The following is a 19,184-nucleotide window of genomic DNA, read 5'->3' on the forward strand; positions in this document are numbered from 1 at the left end:
TTTTTAGCCAAGTGTTCAAGGAGATACATAGATATAACAACTCCAGATAGTATTTTTCCAATTAACTCTCAAATCCAACTCTGTACACCTAGCTTAACCATTTTGTTTTATGTTACTTTCCAAAAGAAGCATCTGGCTGGAGTCTTTTCAAGTTTCAAATGCAAGGAGATTTGGATGATCTAAAAATCGATCCAACAAAACTCAGGAGTTATAAAACTATTTCAGACTAATTGTTACCAAAAAAAACAACAAACAAAAACCTGCTGTCCAAATCAGAAAATACAGGGGAACTTGTACAAATGGGAACTTCAAATCTGAAAAGATAATCAACACAGGAGGAAAAAAAAAAGATATATACCAAACCCTTAATTAAATTAAAGTGATTCTTTTAACAGTGTGAATAGTTTTGCATTAGACAGTGATCTGTTTTTGTTAGCAATTAAAAGAACAGTGAAAAGCCTAATTTGAAAACAGTACCCTAAGTTTTGAATTACAAGAAACAAGTTTGTAGCATACCTTGTACTAACACATGTATGTAGTAACAAGACCCATTTATGTTTGTATAAAGCAGAAGATAAAAAAGAACAGCTTTAAGTTAGATCAGATTTGAGAAAAAGAAAATATTGGTAAAAAGCTAACCGATGCAGTCATTCACAAAATAGAAGCCTTAGCCAAAGAAATAGTCAAATAAGACTTCCTTGTCTTCATTTTCACAAAATCCACTGTTATTATTTTATGATTTATTTCACAGTACTAGATGCAAAAAAGAAAAGTGAAACAAAGATGCTTATTTCAACCAAGAAAGGAAAGCCAGGCATACTCTAGCAAGCATAAAAGACTTCAGAACGACCATAAAGCAAGAACCCAAAAGTGTGCGCTTGTGTGAAAGAGAGTGTGAAGGAGAGAAATATTCTTGAATGTGCAATAAATAAAACCAACACCATTTGTCATAAAAATAGTTTAATTTCGCCAAAAGCCCAGTATCATCAATCTCGTACATCAGAATTTATGGAGTTACAGGTAATACACGCCGGTGTCCCCATGGAAAGGATCAAGTCCATACCATAGGATCACTTGAGTTTCCACACTTTTCATTAATAAAAATAACCTTATATAAAAATATTTCCAATATCTTATTTAATTTCAGTGTTACCTATTCAACATAAATTGTTTCCATATTCTAATTTTGAACTATTCTAAATAGTAGCACAGAATGTGTTCAATATAGTAAAAAGTACCTTTTTTCCCCTTGCAGAGAAGGAAAACTTTGTAAGCTCTTTCAAAAAGGCTTTCATAAATCTTTCCAGTACTTGAGATAAGTAGCAGTATAATGATGACATTAAGATGTAGAGATGATTTGATCTGTCAAAATCCACTGTTCTACAATGTGGATCTGCCTTTAAGGACACTAAGTTTTCACGTTCTTTACTCTGTCAAGTAGATGATTTTACCACAGGCAAATCTAACTTAATTGTTCATAATTGCTTTTGGATATTTGTGAACTTAGCACTTGGGAGATGTGACAGAACATAAAGAGGCGTTAATTTTTTTTTCATGGTTGTGTGGGGCTTATTTTAAGAAACAGAGAATTAATTTTCCACACCTTTCGTTAATTTTCATTCTCTGCAGCTGCTGAATCATCTGTGTTATACTGTACTAGTTTCCTTCTCACTTCTGGGTTACAGACTTAAAATTGTTGCATAAGGCTTCCAAAGAAACAAAATCTGCTCAGTTCTACTGCTGAAGGTAGTAAAAGCTGTTATACTGCCATTTGATCAGATTAAGAAAGCTGAAGATTTCAAAATCCAAATCAGTAACCAATTTCTTTCTACATCAATCTCATTGAACTTACAAGCCACTACTCTTGATATACTGAAGTCAGATATTTTCGTTATCTCTACTACTAACACTTCTTTTAAAGTCAGGGCACATAACCACTACCAGCCAAAGACTTACCAAGAACTTATCAAAAGCCTGAGGTACATGTACTGTTGGCATAAACGCAATCATATTTGATAGCACTTTCAATACAAGTAGCAAAACAGAAAAACGGCTCAAATTGTGAGTGTATATGTGCACGAAAAAAAATTCTTACAGAATTCAGAACTCAACGTATCATTCATCACTGCAACACAAACAATGCTTTCCTTTCCACAGTCAGCTGAGCCATCCTGTAGTACTTTGCCATAAAGATCTAAAATAAACTGGTATTAAAAATAGAATAAAACTGGAGAGTGCCTGCAAACAGATATGATTTAACTAAGGCACTGGAAGCATAAAACTGGACTAATTCTTTAGTTTGCAGTAAACACAGCCTTTCTAAATGCAGACCGTCAAGAGACGGATAAGAACTTCCCAGATTCATGTCTAATGAATACAATTTACTTACGGCTTATGCACAAAGGATTTTGTGTATGACATGATTCAACCTGTGCTAGATAGGGCGAATTCACATTTGCTTCAGAAGGGTTACGCAAGCTCATTAACAATGCAAGGTGTTTGATTTTTTGCATTATTAATTCAGCTCTGCAACACGTAGGAAAAAGAAGTATCTCATGAAACAGTCATCCAAAGTACTTCATTTGTACTATCACCATCACCAAGGATCTTCCTCTACCTACAAGGAGTAAGAATAAGAATGAAATTGTATGTGTGTTTGTAGACCATGCTAAGATATATCTGAAAGCTTTGAAGACTTAGTTTTATGTGGACAATAAAACAGAATTTCTTTATGCTTCAGTATCATGATGAAAGATTCAAAAGCAATTTTTGGGGAAAAAAATATTACATAACATTGCTGCAATCCCATTGATTATATTTGTATAAAGCAGAAGATAACAAAAGAACAGCTTTAAGTTAGATCAGACTCTTCATAAATACTGAAGTCTCGCTATGTTTAACTATTAGACCAAAACATAATCTGCAATTAATCCAAATAAAGGACAACAATTGTTCTCACTCTGCAGGAGTCCTTCCTCCCAAGAAACTGTATTTTAGCTGAAGTACAAGATAGTTATCCATAGAGATTTACTTATAGATATTATACTTTATATCGTTAAGTAGGTGGGTCCCCTATTCAAACTTATTTTGTGATTTCAGATACTGCATCCAGTAGACTACTTAGGGAAAAAGACAAACGTATGTAAAAAACAGAGACAGGTAATATACACTGTTAATACTAAGGAAAAGTTTTACAGCTTCCAAATATAATGAGTTAAGCATGCAAAACATATGTACTTACTAAGGCTTGACGCTGTAATACTCTTCTGGTGTCACAATTTTCAATCCACCAAAGTAGTCCAGTACCCAAATATTGGTGATGTTGAATTTGGCAAAGAACCAATTGTGATCCTTAGGCCAACTTTCCATTTCAGGGTGCCGACTGAATAACGCTTTTTTCGCTATGGCCGCTTCTGAATCATTCACCTGAACAATAGCCAGCAAAATACTACATTAAGATACAGTCATATGGAAGACAAATGTTAACTAAAACACACTGCTGACTGCAGTGTGCTCTTTTCAGTTCAGCCACACTTTACCCCAAAGGGCTCGTTACTGTGGCAGAGTCCACTTATCTTCAGAGTGCTGTACAACTGTACATGAGAGAGGCAAACACTCCAAGGTAGTTGCTTTTAATATTAAATCAAAAGGGTGCTTTTAAAGTAAAAGCATGAGGAAGAAAGTACTTCATCAACATAAGAATAAGTCTTCTGTTCTCTGTTTAGAGAGAGAGATGCAGGCTGGCAGCTTTAGTAGCAGCATTGATTCTGTTCTAATACAAAAACTAGATCCAACCTGACACTGACTTGTTTGAAGAAGACTGGATAAAACTACACCTTACGCTGATGATGAAAAAATTCTTCATTGTACAGATTAAAATTATCCAAGTCCACAGAACATGTATTAAAGGATCTTAGATACTTGAAGCTAGAGGGACAATGAGTAAACAGCAGAATAATGAGGAACAAAGCTTCGCTTTTAATTATTAAAAGACGCACAAAATTATTTTGGCATGTGTAAGATGTCAGGTTTTTCAGTGGGAAAGCAAATAATGATGCTAACTATCCAATTATGGAGACTGAAACCTTCATTTGGAATTGTTTCTTGAAATGTCTTTTGAATTCAAACTTCCATACATAACTTGAAATTGTATTCTTGGAGGTGATTTTTTTCCCATTTTCCATATTCTTCAACATTAAAGTGTGCACAACTTGATCAGACAAACAAAAGCCAAGGAAAAAAAATGGCTTTGTTGTTATTACTTAGGCAGGAATGGTATCCAATTAAGAATAAAAACTGAGTAACAGCCTAAAGCCATGGCTAGAAAATGTTTTGTGCTAGATCCTAATACTGGTAGATTTAACTTGATATGTTTATATTCCATTATAAGTTTGATTCTTCACATCAGTAAGCAGCAAAAACATACAGCACGATCTTGGATGCTATTTGGAAAAGCACAAAAGGGAGAAGTATGGATTCTTGCTGCATTTTTTTAGGTGTAATTTTGCCTCCTCTGCCCCTGCTTCGCAAAGAGACACTAACAAATCAAATAGTGTTCATGTGCATTTAAACATATATACATGCATGTAAAATGAAATAACAGAATCTACAAGAGAATGGGATCTGAAATGTGTGACTACTTAATATACTATGTGCAAATTTTTAAAGTGTTAAATCAACTAGTTAAGAGTTCTGGACATGGTACAAGAGGAACTAATTAAAATAATTTCAGTACTGATGATAAACTCATGAAAGCAATTAAAGGATTGACGGAGTGTAATGTACAAATACAGGAGGTGTGAAAACACCGAGTAAGAATTCAGGCTATCATATAAGAGAAAATAATGATAATTAGTCCTCATCCTCAATAATGGGATTAAGATCTTCAACAAACAACACATGCAGTTCTAAATTCCTTCTATGGGACACCAAGGTACCGGTGCAAGAAAGAATACTGCCGTGGCAGCAACATTGCCAGGTGATACAATAAACTTTTTCTATGTCTAATGCCTGTAACTTTATAGCGTGGATTAATATTAACTTCAATAAAATTTTGGACATGCATATGTCAGACTGGATGGGCCGAATAACTTAACTGAGCAAGATATGAAAAAGCCTTCACGCTTCACTCACAAGAGAATTGTCTTGGACTTTTCAGTTTCAAAACGGGTCTAGGGGAAGTAGGATGATTTTCTTCATTGCAATATTGTCCTCTCAAGATCATTGCTAAAGACATGCCAACACTGCTCCTGCAGATACCAACTGGTTACTTGGCTTTCCTCACACAAGCTATGAGATAGCCTTCTGGTATCATGGCACATGACATTCCTTCATAATCTTCTGCACGGAAATGCTAAGAGCTCTTCTCCATCCACTATGCAACCCTGTTCAATGCGCAGTCTTGCCCAGCATCAACTTTCAGCTGCTTACCTTTACAACACTCCCACAGAAGATTATGTGGGCACAGAGGGGGTTCTGGGGATCATATTTGTGCTTCTTGCAGTAAGGAGTCTGTGCCAAAGACACAGTTAAGGAGGCATTTGAATTGACCTGAAATACAAATGATAAGAGATTTATGTACCTTTGCGAGGAAAAAAAGTTATACTATGTTTTCAGCTTTTGGTGCTTCATTCAATTCAGAATTACTGGTAAAAAGAACAAAGCTGTGATCATCTTTTCCTAGTTATATCTGAAAGCTGACTTAGATGAACATTTTAGAAGTCTGCTGACATCTGTTAGCATAAAATGGAAATCTCACAGAACAGCACTCCTTAAAACTCTGAATTCCGTTTATGATCCAACGGACATAACAGGACAGTACACAGAAGACAAGATGATACAACAAAATTCATTAAGTGGAAGGACAAATGGTTACTGAAAGGTAACCAAATGGGTTTCACAGCTGTTGCTGAAATCCATTACAACCAAATTTTAAAAGAAAACACAAGCCCCCTGGCTGACCCCATACTGGTCAGCTCTTTTGAAGTTTAAGGTGAATATTAAAAATTAGGTTTAAAAAACCCTCAGTATTTAAGTAAGACACCTAACTCGAAGAATCAAGGAACCTGTATCTGACTGTTTTTCTAAAATGAATGTAGTGAGGACAGCTAGAAAAGTTGTGCAAAACAGGATTGCCTACTGCAGAGTACCACGTGGTAAAGTTCATTTTGTCCCAGCAAAGACAGTTTGCATGCTTTGGGAAATTTCATTATAAGATCTCATCTCAAAAACAAACAAAACAAGCAGACAAAGCCCACACGGCAGAACGTCACTTAAGTGCTATGCAGTGCATGACCGAACTTAGGAAACAGGAGCCACCACCTGACTCACAGCACAGACAGGAAGTTGCTCAATGACAAAAACTGCTGATTCATGATTATTCAGCACTATCTCTTATCAGATGTCTCCCTCCGCGTGACAGTCGAAGCCAAATCTTTCTGCCCTACAGCCACTGAATAAAAGATCTGTTGGGGAACTTTCTGAAGGAAATGGTTCATTAACAGTTTATGTCATCATTTTCAAGTTCCTCTGAAACCTAAGGGTTGTAGGTATGGCAGATGAGATACTGTGCAAGAGAACAATATGTTTTCTACACCACTTAATTACATAATTAAACTACTTTAATGTGCCAAAGTAACGAGAGGGACAGGAAACAAACAAAAAAGGTTAAGGGAAAAACAAAGTCTGAAATGTTCTTACCATTTAAGTTTTGTGTTTGTTTTACTAATGCTGTAACAGTTACTAGAACAAAAAGGTTCTCTTTATTAAAGGATTCTTATGGTCACTGTTTCTGAGCCTTTTCAGTCAGCTCTCTCTTGGCCCCAGCCCAGCAGAAGAGTTGCAACAAGGCCAGTTACGCACACGCAGAACCTTGGCATGGCAGCGTGTTGTCTTCTGGTGTGCACTTGACCTTCCAGTGATTACTATTCTTTCAGCACTCTGTGCAAGAGTCCACTTTGCTCAAGACCCACACAGCCAACTTGCTGTTCTCCAGACATTTTTACATTGTTTTGTTAATTTCTCCTTCTCTAAGTGCTCTGTGGCCCCTCATCTCTTCGCTGAGCACTTCCTGAAGCGTCAGCTTCCTCCTCTGCCAGGGCTCTGCTTCGATATCGTCCAGACCATGATCAGCAGGGACTCTGCAGGACTGTGGGGTGTCTACACAGAATGGCTGAGGTTGGAAAGGACCTCTGAGGATCACCTAGTGCAACGTCCTGCCAAGCACGATCACCTAGAGCATGCTGCGCAGGATGGCATCCAGGCAGGTTTTGAATATCTCCAGAGAAGAGACTCCATAGCCTCTCCGGGCAGCCTGTCCCAGTGCTCTGTCACCCTCACAGTACTGGGGTACTGTACCTTACTTTGGGACTGCCTTGACCCTAGAACTGCTCCTCCTGGCCCTCTCACCCAAGTTCCTTACATCCTCTTCTTTTCACCCCCAAATGTGCTCTGATCGAGTTTTTCACTGTGAAACCTTACCATGAAAGAAGAGTCATTGGGAACCCAGTTCCCATTCCCATTTTATTGCTGCACAGAAAGCCGCCTGCACTCATCCCCTGAACAAAGTGAAGGCCCCGTGCCGCCAGCTGGAGGCCGGCGCCTGGCCCTACCGCGGCGCACCGCTTTAGGGTCCGGTGTTCAAGGGCTTAGAGTCATCCTCACAGAAGAGGCAGGGAACACCCATCTAGCACACGGCACTGCTTTCAGAAAACGCTGAAATAACCCTGAGTCCTACTGAAGAGAATCCAACTGCTGCCTGCCACTGAGATGAACAGGATTTTGGAGGTGAACCTTGAAAAAATGGGCACTGCATTGGCAGCTTGTGTGCCTGAAAACTTCATTTTTAGGGGGCCTAAATATATATATGAGCCTATATACATATATTCACATACATGAACCTACATATATACTTACATACACGAACATGTATATTTACATACATGAACCTATATGTATGAACCTATATATGAACCTCTCTATATATTTAGATATATGAACCTATATATATATATTTTATATTACTTTTTTTGGGCTACCTACGTGTATATATACATACACATAGCGCATACATCCGCGTATATCTGCGGCTGCGCTGCCCCAGCCGCCCCCCGGCCGCTCACCCGCAGGTCCCTGACGGAGATCTCCATGTCGGTGAGGTAGAGGTAGGGGACGCCGCTGCCGCCGCCGGGCCCGCGCACGCCGTCGCTGAGGGAGAAGACGTTGGCGAAGGGGTGGCCGCGCAGCCCGTCCTGCGCCGACAGCGTGGCCAGCGCGCCCCAGTCGCAGCTGTGCAGCACCACGCGCGCCACGCGCGCCGCCTCCTCCGGCGGCGGCAGCGCCCCGCGGGCCGCCAGCGCGGCCGCGCACAGCAGCAGCAGCGGCACCGCCACCATCGCCGCAACCCGCCCCGACCGTCCCTCAGCCGCCGCTGGCCGGGCGCTGCAGCCCCCCGGGCCTCACGCCCCGCTCTGCTCTCCGCCAATCGGAGGCGAGCCGTAAGATCTTCAGCCAATGAGGGCTGCCGGGAGGCGGGGATAAGCCCAGCCGGGTGCGGGGGTTGTAAACAGCTCTGACAGCCCCGGCTCGCCGTCCAGGAGGAGAGGCGGCGGGGGGCGGGGCCGCTGGGAAGCGGACAGCCAATGAGAGGCCTCTCCGGGAAACTCTCTGCCAATCACGTCTCACCGCTGGCGGGAGGGGAGGGAAGCCGTTCCCGCCCATCACGTGACGGGCGGGTGAGAGGCTCGCGCCCGGCTCGGCCGTTGGGCGGTGACTGGAGCCAACGGCTGCCGTGAGGCGGCTGAGGCAGGGCGGCGCTGCCCGGCCCCGCCACACAGCCACGGACAGGGCTCAGCGCCCCGGCTCCGGGCATGGCGGCAGCCAGCCTAGGGTGCTGCCCCTCGGTCTGGCCCGGGGCGCCCGGTCAGGTCCAGAGGGTGTTCGTCTGTCCTGCCGTCCCCGGGCACAGGTAACTTCACGTCAGGAGCTGGTGCAGTGTGGCGACAAATGTCTGTGCCCTGCCTTCCTTCAGGAAAAAAACATGTTTAAGTACACTAAGGGAGGGCTCTCTGAAACTAGCTCGGACTGTAGAGCTTGTGGGAGCATTTGTGTTGCTCACATGAATAAATAGTGAGGTACGCCTCATTTTATTTGTTATCTTGTGCTCAGTCACAAGATAAAGGTTTGTATAAAGAAATAATTGGGATAATAATAAGACATGATTCAACTTTTCCTGAAAGATGGGAGATTGCCATCTGAGAGCTTGATGGGTCAGTTGCTAGCTCAATATCCAGCTGCATGCAAAGGTGAATTTCAGTCTAAAAACATTCAGGTCACAAAATATTCTATGCTGATGGAATTTATTAAAGAACAGCCTTATGTAAGAGAGAGGCAGAGCCCTCCTGCAAAGACTGCGGAAGCTTCACCTTTGAAAAGGATTTTCTCCAAGATTTATGTCTGCGATAGGATCACTTCAACACCCGAAAGTTCTTCTAGTCAAACCCCCAAAAGCCATATTGAAATAGGCAGACTTTTGATTTCCCAGGAGATATGCCAAGAGTTTTACTTCATCTTTACTTGTTTTAATGGAAATGCTCATACGTTACAGAGGTAGAGTCCCCCATGGCCCTTCTGGAGTCCTTTTTCTTTGCCTGATAAATGTCCAGGTCCAGACCATGATGGTACTCAACCCTTCATCTGGGGCAGGTTACATGCTTACAAGAGGCACTTCAGGGCTCTAACCATGGCTTCTTTCCCATCACACAACCAGTGCTTCTCAGGTGACATCTGTCCCCAGGTGCCCCATCATACAGCACGTGCATATCGTGGCATTGGCCAAGGCTGTGAGGCTCTTGAGAAAAAGGATCCGGCCATGGTCTGCCAGGTGGATTCAACTGAAAGGCCTCTGGGAGTGCCAGGCTGTTTGCCACGAGTCATTTTGTTGGGCCGAATTCAGGAAAGCCATCTCTTCTCGAGGAAAAATACACCATGGACCCATTCTCTACCGTTTATGTACCGTCCTGTAGTTGTGTACAGGCAGACTGAAATTTCCTACAATATTCCGCTTGTTTCCGGAGAGCAGGAACAGAGCCTGGCTTTCCCTCTGGGGCCACCAAAACACAGCCTTCCACTGCTGCCCTCTCCTGGCAATGCTCGGGAGAAACCTGCTTTGTTTCAACTGAAAGGCAAAAAAAACAACAAACCACCAAAACCCGTTGCGCTCAACCCGTTACGTGCAGCCACGTAGCTTGGGTAGGTAGCTGACCTTGCAGGGAGCACCTGCTCCAGCAGCACCGGTAGTAAAAGCGTGCTTGCCTGTGATATAGGACAAGTTACATCTCGGGGCAAAGTTATCTCTCAGGAGAAAATAGGCCAGGAAAAGGAGTGAGGTGTGAGAGAAAAAGAGGCCGTGTGAAAAGTTGCCTTTATATATATAGGTTTATGGACTATATCGAGGTGAGGGGCAGGAGTGGAAAGTGTTGAAGGGAAACAGGCAGCAACTGTTGTGCAGAAGTGAAAAGAGTAAGGAAGAGAGGGGCAAAGTTGGTCTAGAAGAAAAGTTGGTCTAGAAGAAATGGTTTAGGAACAAGAAGGGTTTGAGGAAGACAAACTGCAACAAACTTTTCATTTTGATAGCTGAAACAGACATTGCTTCCTCTTTCCTCTCCCCAACATACACGTATGCATACACAGAAACACTTCTTTCTCTTCATTTTCACAGCAGTCCTGCCCTCGGAACCAGGGGGAGCAGGGCAGTATTTTCCAGCTGCAGCCAAAGGGACGGGCGGTGGGGTGAGGATGGTGCATGGGGGATCTTACTGGGGAGCAGGAGAGTGTGATACAGAGCAGATAGGAGGTGGTTGGTGGGGTCAGTACAGGAGAGAAGGGATGCCATGGAAGTAAGAAGGGATAGAAAGGAAAGAATATGAAGGAGATGAGGGAAAGAGAAATGTCAGTTCCTTTTTTTTTCAGTTCCCCTTTTTTTTTTTTTTTAAAGCGGGAACAGTCAACACAGAAAGGGGGAACGCTTTTAAGTTAAGGAGTTTAAATTCATTAGCTGGAGGTATTTACTGAACGTGGCTATCTGTCCTTCACCAGGAAGGGTGCGTATGACCGGATTTGTGATTTTGTTACCCAAACAATACCACCACATCTGCAATTTCTTCCTCTCCACCCTCTCCCTCTGCGGCCTTGCAGCGCTCCCGCAGCCTTCCCCGGCAGCAGCCGCCAAGGGGTGCTGCTGCCCAGCCTTGCTCCCTGCGGCTGCAGGAGCCTCCCGGAGCACACCTGCTCGCAGTACTCTTGGAGGATTTGGGCTGAGCCCAGTGGGAGTTCAGCGCTGAACAGGATTTATTGAGGCAAATACCATCGGCTCTCTGATAAAAGAGAGCAGATTTGTTGAGTACTCTCCACTGTGGGCAGTGCACACAGGCATCTAGGCTGTCTCACACACTGCGCTGAATGAAGGGGCTTGTACTGGCCCTGTTCTTGCATGAGTAGTGCTGGGCCAACCTGCAGGGTGAGGGATACAGACTTTAATCCTTTCAGCTTGCTCTGAAGCAGTGTGTTATCTGAAGTAAATCTCCAGGCCCCTCTCACTTCCCCAGCTAGATCTCAGAGAAAGGAGAAGGATTCTTTCTGTTGTGGTGCAATGAGTCTAGGGGTTTCCAGGATCCTTGCATAACAAGGCCAGGAAAGTATTGCTAGCCACTAGTTCTCCTTTTCAACTTATGTTTTATTTACATTGCCAAAACAATAAACATACAGTAACATCTTACCGTAGATTGAGCCTGTTTACTCCCTCCAGGTGTTGGCCAGTTAGTGGAACGATCTCAATTTCAGTGTAGCTTAGCTTGGAGACTGAATTTGGGGGCCATATCTCTGGAGACGGTGTATTTTAGCCAGAAAGTCAGCAAGGTCTCCATCCTGTCTGGTGTGTCATCATGCTCTGGCTGCCCTCTTCATAGTTGCTTTTGCCCCAAGCCAGCTCTCTTCAGATAGCGTGGTTCTTTGTTGGGCTGGGCAGGTTTTCTCTTCAGACACACAGTCTAGCTGCGAGCTGGGCCAGGCTTCCTGTTTAGATCCTGCAGTCTGTCCATGAACAGAAACCTTCCTTTGTCCAGATAACGCTTGTGGGCTATGCAGTCTGGCTCTGCACAGTGCTTGATTTGTGAGCCAGGCCAGCTCTCCGCACCCAAATGACAGCCAGAGTGATTAAAGTCACTCGCCGCCGCTTTTGACAGAAGGGGCTGACCTCTGAATCAGCTCTGGCAAAAGCTGAAGTGCTCAGGGCTTTGGAGTGCCAACACTGGGTGCCACATGAGACCCACCATGCAAATTGCTTCTAAAACTGGAGGTTAGTTATCAGCTTGAGGAGATACCAGCCCTGTCAAGCAATGCAGTACAACTACTATTAAGAAACTTCACACAACACAGAACGTTGCTGAACGTTAGAAGGTGTTGCATGCTTGCGCATGATGCATTTATTTGTTCTTCTCCTCAAAGTTCCCAAATTAAGTTGCTTGGGAATTTAGTTTCTGCCCCGTTCATCTATAGATTTTTTTAAAAGAAAGGTGAAATGGATGTAGAACGGGCCTGGGATTCAGCTAAAAGTCAGTTTACATTTTTACAACCACCACAGACAATGGCAGAGTAAGCTTCCTCTGCACATAACCTGTTAGGGAGCAGAAATGTTCATTGTTCAGTCAGAAGATCTTGCTGCTCAGTCAGGGCTTGGGCTGCATGCTGAGGAAGCTGTTGAGAGGGCCAGCTGCGACACTGCTTTCTGCGATGCTTGGGGATGTGTAGGACTGGCCTGGGAAAGATGTAGTCAAAACCATGGCTGTATCCAGCACGGCTCCCAGGGACTGTGTCCACAACCACACTCCGATCGTAACCTTGTGTTTCTGTTAGGTCTTGTTGCACATTAAAACTAGGAACTGGTAGAGGAGCCCTTCAGGCTAGAGACTGGCAGCGGCTGATGCTGATGATGTTTGTCACGGTATTAATATAAAGGGGGTGCAGCCATGCCTCACAGTACCCCAGTTCACTTTGTTCTCCGAAGTCAAGTGGATCAGCCATGAAAGCAGAGCTCTCCCAAGAAATTCAAGTGCTGCTAGAGGTGACTCTAGCTACCTGTACACCACCCGCCAGTCCTAGGTGGCCTGGTATAAATGAGGGTGGTGTACCTCACTGTGGTCGTGTTCCTAAGAGCACAGCCACTGTAGCAAGGCCTAGTAGGTGAAATGCTCCCTGTACAATACAGTATTTTTTTTAAGTTTCCTCTGTTTAGGTGAAGAAGCCTGGTTAATCTGCACAGAACCATGGCGCTAGCACACAGACGCAGCCTGGCAATCAGGAACATGTGAAATGATTCAACTGTTTCAGTTAGTGTCAATCAGCTACTTTTTTATGTGGCCAGTGCACAGCACACACACAGTCTTGCGCTCCCTGCCTAGTACAGCTTAGCAAGAAACCTGTAGAGCCACGTCCCTTCGTGTAATTCAAGCATCTTTGGTAATGGGGCTTGCCCAGTCACATCAGTTCCCAGGCGAGCCCGGTGCCTGGCACGTGAGCCTTTGTGTGTGCGCGCGTGGTCGCACGTGAGCGTGTGTGTGTGTGTTCTCAGATGTGCTTCACTGCAGCTGCAGAACTAGAGCAAAAAATGTCGATAGTACAAAGCGTTCCAACTGACTTCATTTCCTGCTGATAACTCCCTGAAGAGGAGGGTGAGGCTGAGCGTTTGGAGCGTTAGCTTAATGCTGAGGGGCGAGGGGAGGGTAAGCAGGAGCAGATACTTCAGAATGCAGTTAGCAGAACAACGGGGTTCAAAAAGCAAGTTTCCCAGAGAAAATGTTGTTCACGTTCACTTTCTGCAAGCTTGCCTCTGTCAGAGGAGCTGATGTATAAACCCAGCCCAAAACAGGATGCTGGCTGTTAGAGTTGATTGCTCTTTGAAATGCAAGTGCTTTTTTCTGTGATCATCCTATCCCCTTTTTTTCAGTTAAAAATTAAATTACTTGAAGGGGATCAGGAAAGGTTGAGACCCCATTTTTGGGAGGGTCAAAAACTCAACCTGGTAACAGCTGCTGGTTAATAATAAAAATTCTGGAAAATGATGCAGGCATCACCAGCCAAATATGGATACAGAGATGGACAGAACAATCTCGGATACTGGTACTGACAGGCAAGCTCTAATAACCTCTAACCAAACACCTCAACAAAGCACAGAGATCCAATCTGTCTCGCGGGGACCCACAGCTCCCTCCACCCTTCACTAATCCACCACCCCCACAAACATACCATCCCAGATTCAGCACCCACACGGACACACCCGAAGCGCTAGCTGTGGGGACACAACTATCTGAGTCAAAGTTTCAGATGCCCTCACAGGCTTTCTTTCCTGAGTCGTCTCTGAACAAAGAACTGCTCTGTCCCCCCATCTCCTTTCTATTGGTCTGGTATCATGGAGAAGCCCCTTTCACCGTAATTCATTGCCAAAGTGCAAGAGGCTAGCAAAGATTACACGAGGCATTGCTGAGCGTGGCAGAACTACTTATGCCTCCTCTTCAGGCGTGCCAGGATGAATGACTGCCTTGCACCTCTCCCCCAGCATGCTGCATGGAGCAGGAGCTCCAGTTGTTTGGCCTGAAGCAAACTCGTTCTTTTGGCCTCACACGTATCGAAGAGAACCAGCTGGGAAGCCGCAAAATTCGGGGGTCCTCAATCACAGCATTTTCTCACTCAAATGAAATTTCCCCCTACAGTCTGTTTTAATGTCACTTATGAGGGCTGGATTTTTTCTTTTTTATCTCCTGAGAATAACAGATGTAGAAATATTTGTTTGCATATACCAGCAAGTTAGTCTCATAGACGCTGCTATATCCCAGAAGGTCTGTCAACAGAGATGCACACAGAGATGCAGAGAGTCATGCTCCAGAATATCTCACATTCATACTTGCACGTATACATCATGTAAAACACCCAGTTCCCGAGTATAACCTCCCTTAATAACATTTGTCACAAGGTTCCTGCAGTTAAAGCATGTGGGTTGGTTGTTGCAGATTTTGGCGGTTTCCAGACAAGAAACAAGAAAACCTAGAGAAAATCCACACCTCATGTCTTCCTGTGTGGAGGAAAACATGCACCCTATTTCTGGAAGAAAGAAGAAAGAAGAACTTTAATAAACTGACAATTGTGTACCATACTCAGAGCAATGGCACTGAGAATTCTGCTGGCAGAAAAGATTTACTTTACGGTGAGATACTTTGGAGCATAAATAAATAGAGTGAAGAAGCGTGGTGGGGCAGCTGTAACTCCCTTTGCTTTATTAGTGCGGGTAAAGTGATACTATCTCTGCCTAGCAGTTTCCTTTTCTGGAGGCCTAAGCAGACAGTTTCCTCCACAGGGTAAAACCCCTGAAAGCAGAAAGAAAATACTGAAACACACCCTGAGCAGAACGAAGCAACCATCAGAGGTATCTGATTTTGACGGTCTGTTACACGGCAGACATCTTGACAATGACACTTGTGACCAACACTGACAGTGAAATCCCTGAGCATGAAATTCTCCTTCTGCCCCTACAGCAGGCAAGGCATGGGCAGCCAAAGCATCCTGCCTTCCCCACCTCACCCTGCTTCTCAGCGCTGCAGTTCCTGTCCCTTCTCCCAGTGCACCATTATCATGACTTTAAGGAATCAGTAGGATTTCCAGTTAAGGAGGAGTTTCATTTTTATATTCCTTTTAGATTCTTCATCTTTATTTTCTTAGATTTCTAGTTGCATGCAGCATCTGCTGGTTGCTTACAGCAGAGGGGATTCAACTAATCCAGTGGTTCAACAAAAGAAGATTAATTAGTCCTATTGCCTAACTTGGAGATTGCGGCAATTCAGCATATCATTCTTTTGGCTAAGGATGGAGTAACCGCTGTATATTGAACTTGGGAGATAAGGAGATCATGATTTAAATATACTAATTCCTGTATTTTCTAAAGAACCACAGGAGCCCTACAGCATGCGGTGCAGCAAAAGTTAACTGTACTGTAAGAACAACTATGTTGAGATGATTTATTGGTAACAATAATCTGGGATATGATGATGGTCACAGTTAAATTCATTCTGGAGTGTTTTCCTCCGCAGCCAGCAGGGACTTGTGAAACACTGTGAAGGAAAAGTATGCATCCCTTTCAGAAAAGATGCTTTAACCCTCTTCTGCCCCCAAGGTATCATCCCAAGATGATGACATGAAATTGTGTCACTTTGCAGCTGCATGCGAAGCAAGGGAGCCAGCAGAAGACAAAGGGAGTGTTTCCAAATTCCTCTGCACCACCCTGTTCTCAGGAGGTGGGGACTGAAATTCTTGAGAAGGAGCATGTGCAAACAGTTGCTAAAACAGGAACGAGATGTATAGTTTCCAACACTGTGGTCTGAATGGAAGAGGAAACCGTAGCAAAACATTCCTGAGGCTTAGTTTTTCCCATCTGAGCTTTTGTAGCACCACGGAAGCTTCTCATTTCCAGTGTCCAAGTCTGCCCTTCCCTGCAAAAGGAGGGAAGAGTGATCTGCAGCTTCTGACCTGGTAGCGTGAGAAACGAATTCAGAGCAGAAAGAGCTAGTTCTGCTTTAGAGCTAGCCCGTGACACCTTGCCTGGGGACCCTCTGCTTCTGCCGGCATTTGTGCCTCACCTTCCCAAGTGAAGCCCTAGTCTCTCATTTGGGAATTGCCCAACAGCACATCAGGACTGCTGATACTGTGCCTGGGAGTCCCAGCCGTGGCCCAGGGCACCAAAGCCTTATGTTCTGTTCAAATGCAATCACCATCTGCTTTCTGCTCCTCTTCTGCCCCTCTAACCACTCTGAAGACAGTCTACTGTGAAGGAAATTACAGAAAAGTGTGGAGGAAGAGAGAAGAGAAGCTAGAGTTAAAGGAAAAGAGATCTTTAACAACGAGGACGAGACACTGCAGGCTTGGAGAGAAGAGTGGACAAGGGAAAGACCCAGGCAGAGATGTGGGGGGAGCAGCTACAAGCAAAAGAAGCAAATATAAAAAAATAGAGGCAAAACAGGGCAGGGGAGGAAAAAAAAAAAAGAAAGAAAGAGAAATATGAGGTGCTAGAAATACGAAGGGTGGATAGAAAGGGAGGGAGAAAATACACATACAGTGTCCCCAAGTTTGGGCACAGCAGCAAAGTTTGCTGCTTGTTGTCTCATGAGCCCAGCGCTCCGGGAAGGACAGTATCTGTTTAGATTTGTGTCTAAATTTAAACCCTGATTGCCTTGCCTCCCCCTCCTCTCCCCTCCCTCCCTTCCTCTCACCCACCCGCCCTTCTTCCTTGTTCGTAGTGCAGGGCAGCTCACTGGGCTCTGTCAGTTTTCAAGCTGAGCAGGAGCGTGGATATTACATACTCTCCACAGCAGCACGATTTTGCTCTGGCTTGGCTGAAGTTTTCCCACAGATAAGAGGGAAAGGGGTGGGGAAGAAAGATTGCCCTGAGGACACCTCTCTGGCAGGACATGGAGGTAAAGAAAACTTTTATTTCCACTTGCTTATGGCTGACTCGCAGATCTGCACTAGCTGCACCTTGCAAAGCAATTTCTTACTAAGGCAGCTCAAAATACCTTTCCGCTGAGGTTCAGATAAAAGCCTCTCACCACCACTCCACCTCACAATATTTTGCAGGGTTTAGTCCAGATTTGGAGGAGGGGGTCAGTGTGGGGAGAAATTCCATCTGCGAAAGGGGAAAGAAGAAGGACTGCCATTTACTTTTTTAGTCTCTGAGGTGGGAAAAAAAAGTAACGTTTTAAATGGGATCATTTTTTAATCATTTAAAAAATCAGTGAAATTGGGTGCATAAGGAGAAGAGAGCAAACCGTACAGGATTAGTGGACACCTTGGGGTTGATTCCTGCCCAACCCACACAGCAGCAGCTGTGATTTAGACCCTCTTGTCGCCCCTGTTCCACGTGGATCGTGCAGTCTCACTTTCATTATCAGCAGCATTTTGGTCCAGGAAAGAGAACCTGAGAGTCATTGCTTCAGCGGGGTGAATGGCTAGCATACCCACAGAACGGTTCCTGTGCCTCTCTTCGTGCTGTGTGCCTTGTGCCTCGAGGGAGTAGGAGCTCTTGTCTCTTGATGGGCACTGCTGATGGACGGGGTGTGGAAGCAGGAGTGAGGATGCCCTGGCGTTCCAAGTCCAAGCCTTGTCCTGTGTAGCAGCCTCTGAGGCAAGGCAGTTTGCCTCTCCTTGCCTCCTTTCCCATTCATACAAAATGAGAGTGAAAGTGCTTGCTTTGCTCATGTGAGGTTGGATTCACTAGCTTTTCAAATGGTTTTTAGATTGCAGAGGAAAAAAATACTTTTTTTTTTTTTTGGAGGGGCACAGGAGGTAGAAAGGTGATTGCAACATTGGCAAAACCTCAAATGACGAAAGAGGACTTTGGGTATTTCTTTCAGCTAAACACAGATCTTACTAAACACTTTATATTATCTTCACAGAGAAGGCTTTTTTTGTGTTGATGTGGCACCAACAGCCAGGGACATGCCACAAAGCCAGGGAGCAGTGTGCTTGAGGCACCACTGTAATTTTTCTTTGAAGATTTACAGCACATAGCTCAGCGGGGCAGTTCTGATAACACACAGGTGTTAACATCACAGTCCTTGCTACCTGTGCTAGCCTGCCCTACAGGCGAGGGTTAAAGATCAGCCATGTTCATTACAAGAAAAGTCCTCAACAGACTGAAAAATTTTGGTGTGGAGAAGGACCAAGCACTGCTCAAACCAATGCAGCGTAGCTGATACGCAGCATGACAAATACGTAGCTTTGGTAAGGGGTTTTAGACTGGACAGAACCTGCATCAGGAACCATTAATGCTTGTTTTATTCCTTTTCACTATGTAGTGTCCTGTGATGTCTCAGAGGGGGAGTTGAACTCTTTGTTGTAACTGCTGTGCACAGGAAGCCACATATGGAACAAAGAATAAATGAGGACTAAAACAGAAATTCTGTCGTGCTGAGGACACTGCCCCATCTCCTCTCCTCTGCACACACAGGGGACTGCACCCCTCAAGTATTTTCTGTTGTCTGCTGCAGGGGTGTTTTAGAGCAGTAAGGCATGGGCCTTCATTTCCTTTTGGGAGACACGTGTCACACGCACGGCAGGTCTGACTGTCAGGAAGCTTCTCTGAAGTA

At 44.3% G+C, this 19,184-nt stretch overlaps 2 protein-coding genes across 3 annotated transcripts in view; one reads left to right on the forward strand and one right to left on the reverse strand.

Moving 5' to 3' along the window:
- Positions 1-943: 943 nt before the first annotated feature.
- CREG1 (cellular repressor of E1A stimulated genes 1) lies at positions 944-8,461 on the reverse strand. 2 transcript variants are annotated; one of them, XM_048071684.2, is made up of 4 exons: positions 8,121-8,461; positions 5,431-5,550; positions 3,238-3,426; positions 944-2,617 (listed from the first exon to the last, which is right to left on the reverse strand). In XM_048071684.2, the coding sequence occupies exons 1-3, from the start codon at positions 8,391-8,393 to the stop codon at positions 3,241-3,243; spliced, it is 579 nt and encodes a 192-aa protein (XP_047927641.1). In that variant the 5' UTR covers positions 8,394-8,461; the 3' UTR covers positions 944-2,617; positions 3,238-3,240. The 2 variants fall into 2 exon arrangements, with proteins under 2 accessions (XP_047927641.1, XP_047927640.1); XM_048071683.2 differs by having other exon boundaries at positions 3,242-3,426; positions 8,121-8,455.
- Positions 8,462-17,357: 8,896 nt separating this feature from the next.
- Positions 17,358-19,184, forward strand: part of RCSD1 (RCSD domain containing 1) — a 33,536-nt gene continuing 31,709 nt past the window's right edge. The window contains exon 1 of the mRNA XM_013187094.3: positions 17,358-17,513. Coding sequence (XP_013042548.2) covers positions 17,508-17,513 — 6 coding nt within the window. The 5' untranslated portion in view covers positions 17,358-17,507. The remainder of the gene's footprint in view (positions 17,514-19,184) is intronic.

The sequence above is a fragment of the Anser cygnoides genome, chromosome 1 (genome assembly GCF_040182565.1).
Source record: "Anser cygnoides isolate HZ-2024a breed goose chromosome 1, Taihu_goose_T2T_genome, whole genome shotgun sequence".
Taxonomy (NCBI): Eukaryota; Metazoa; Chordata; class Aves; order Anseriformes; family Anatidae; genus Anser; species Anser cygnoides.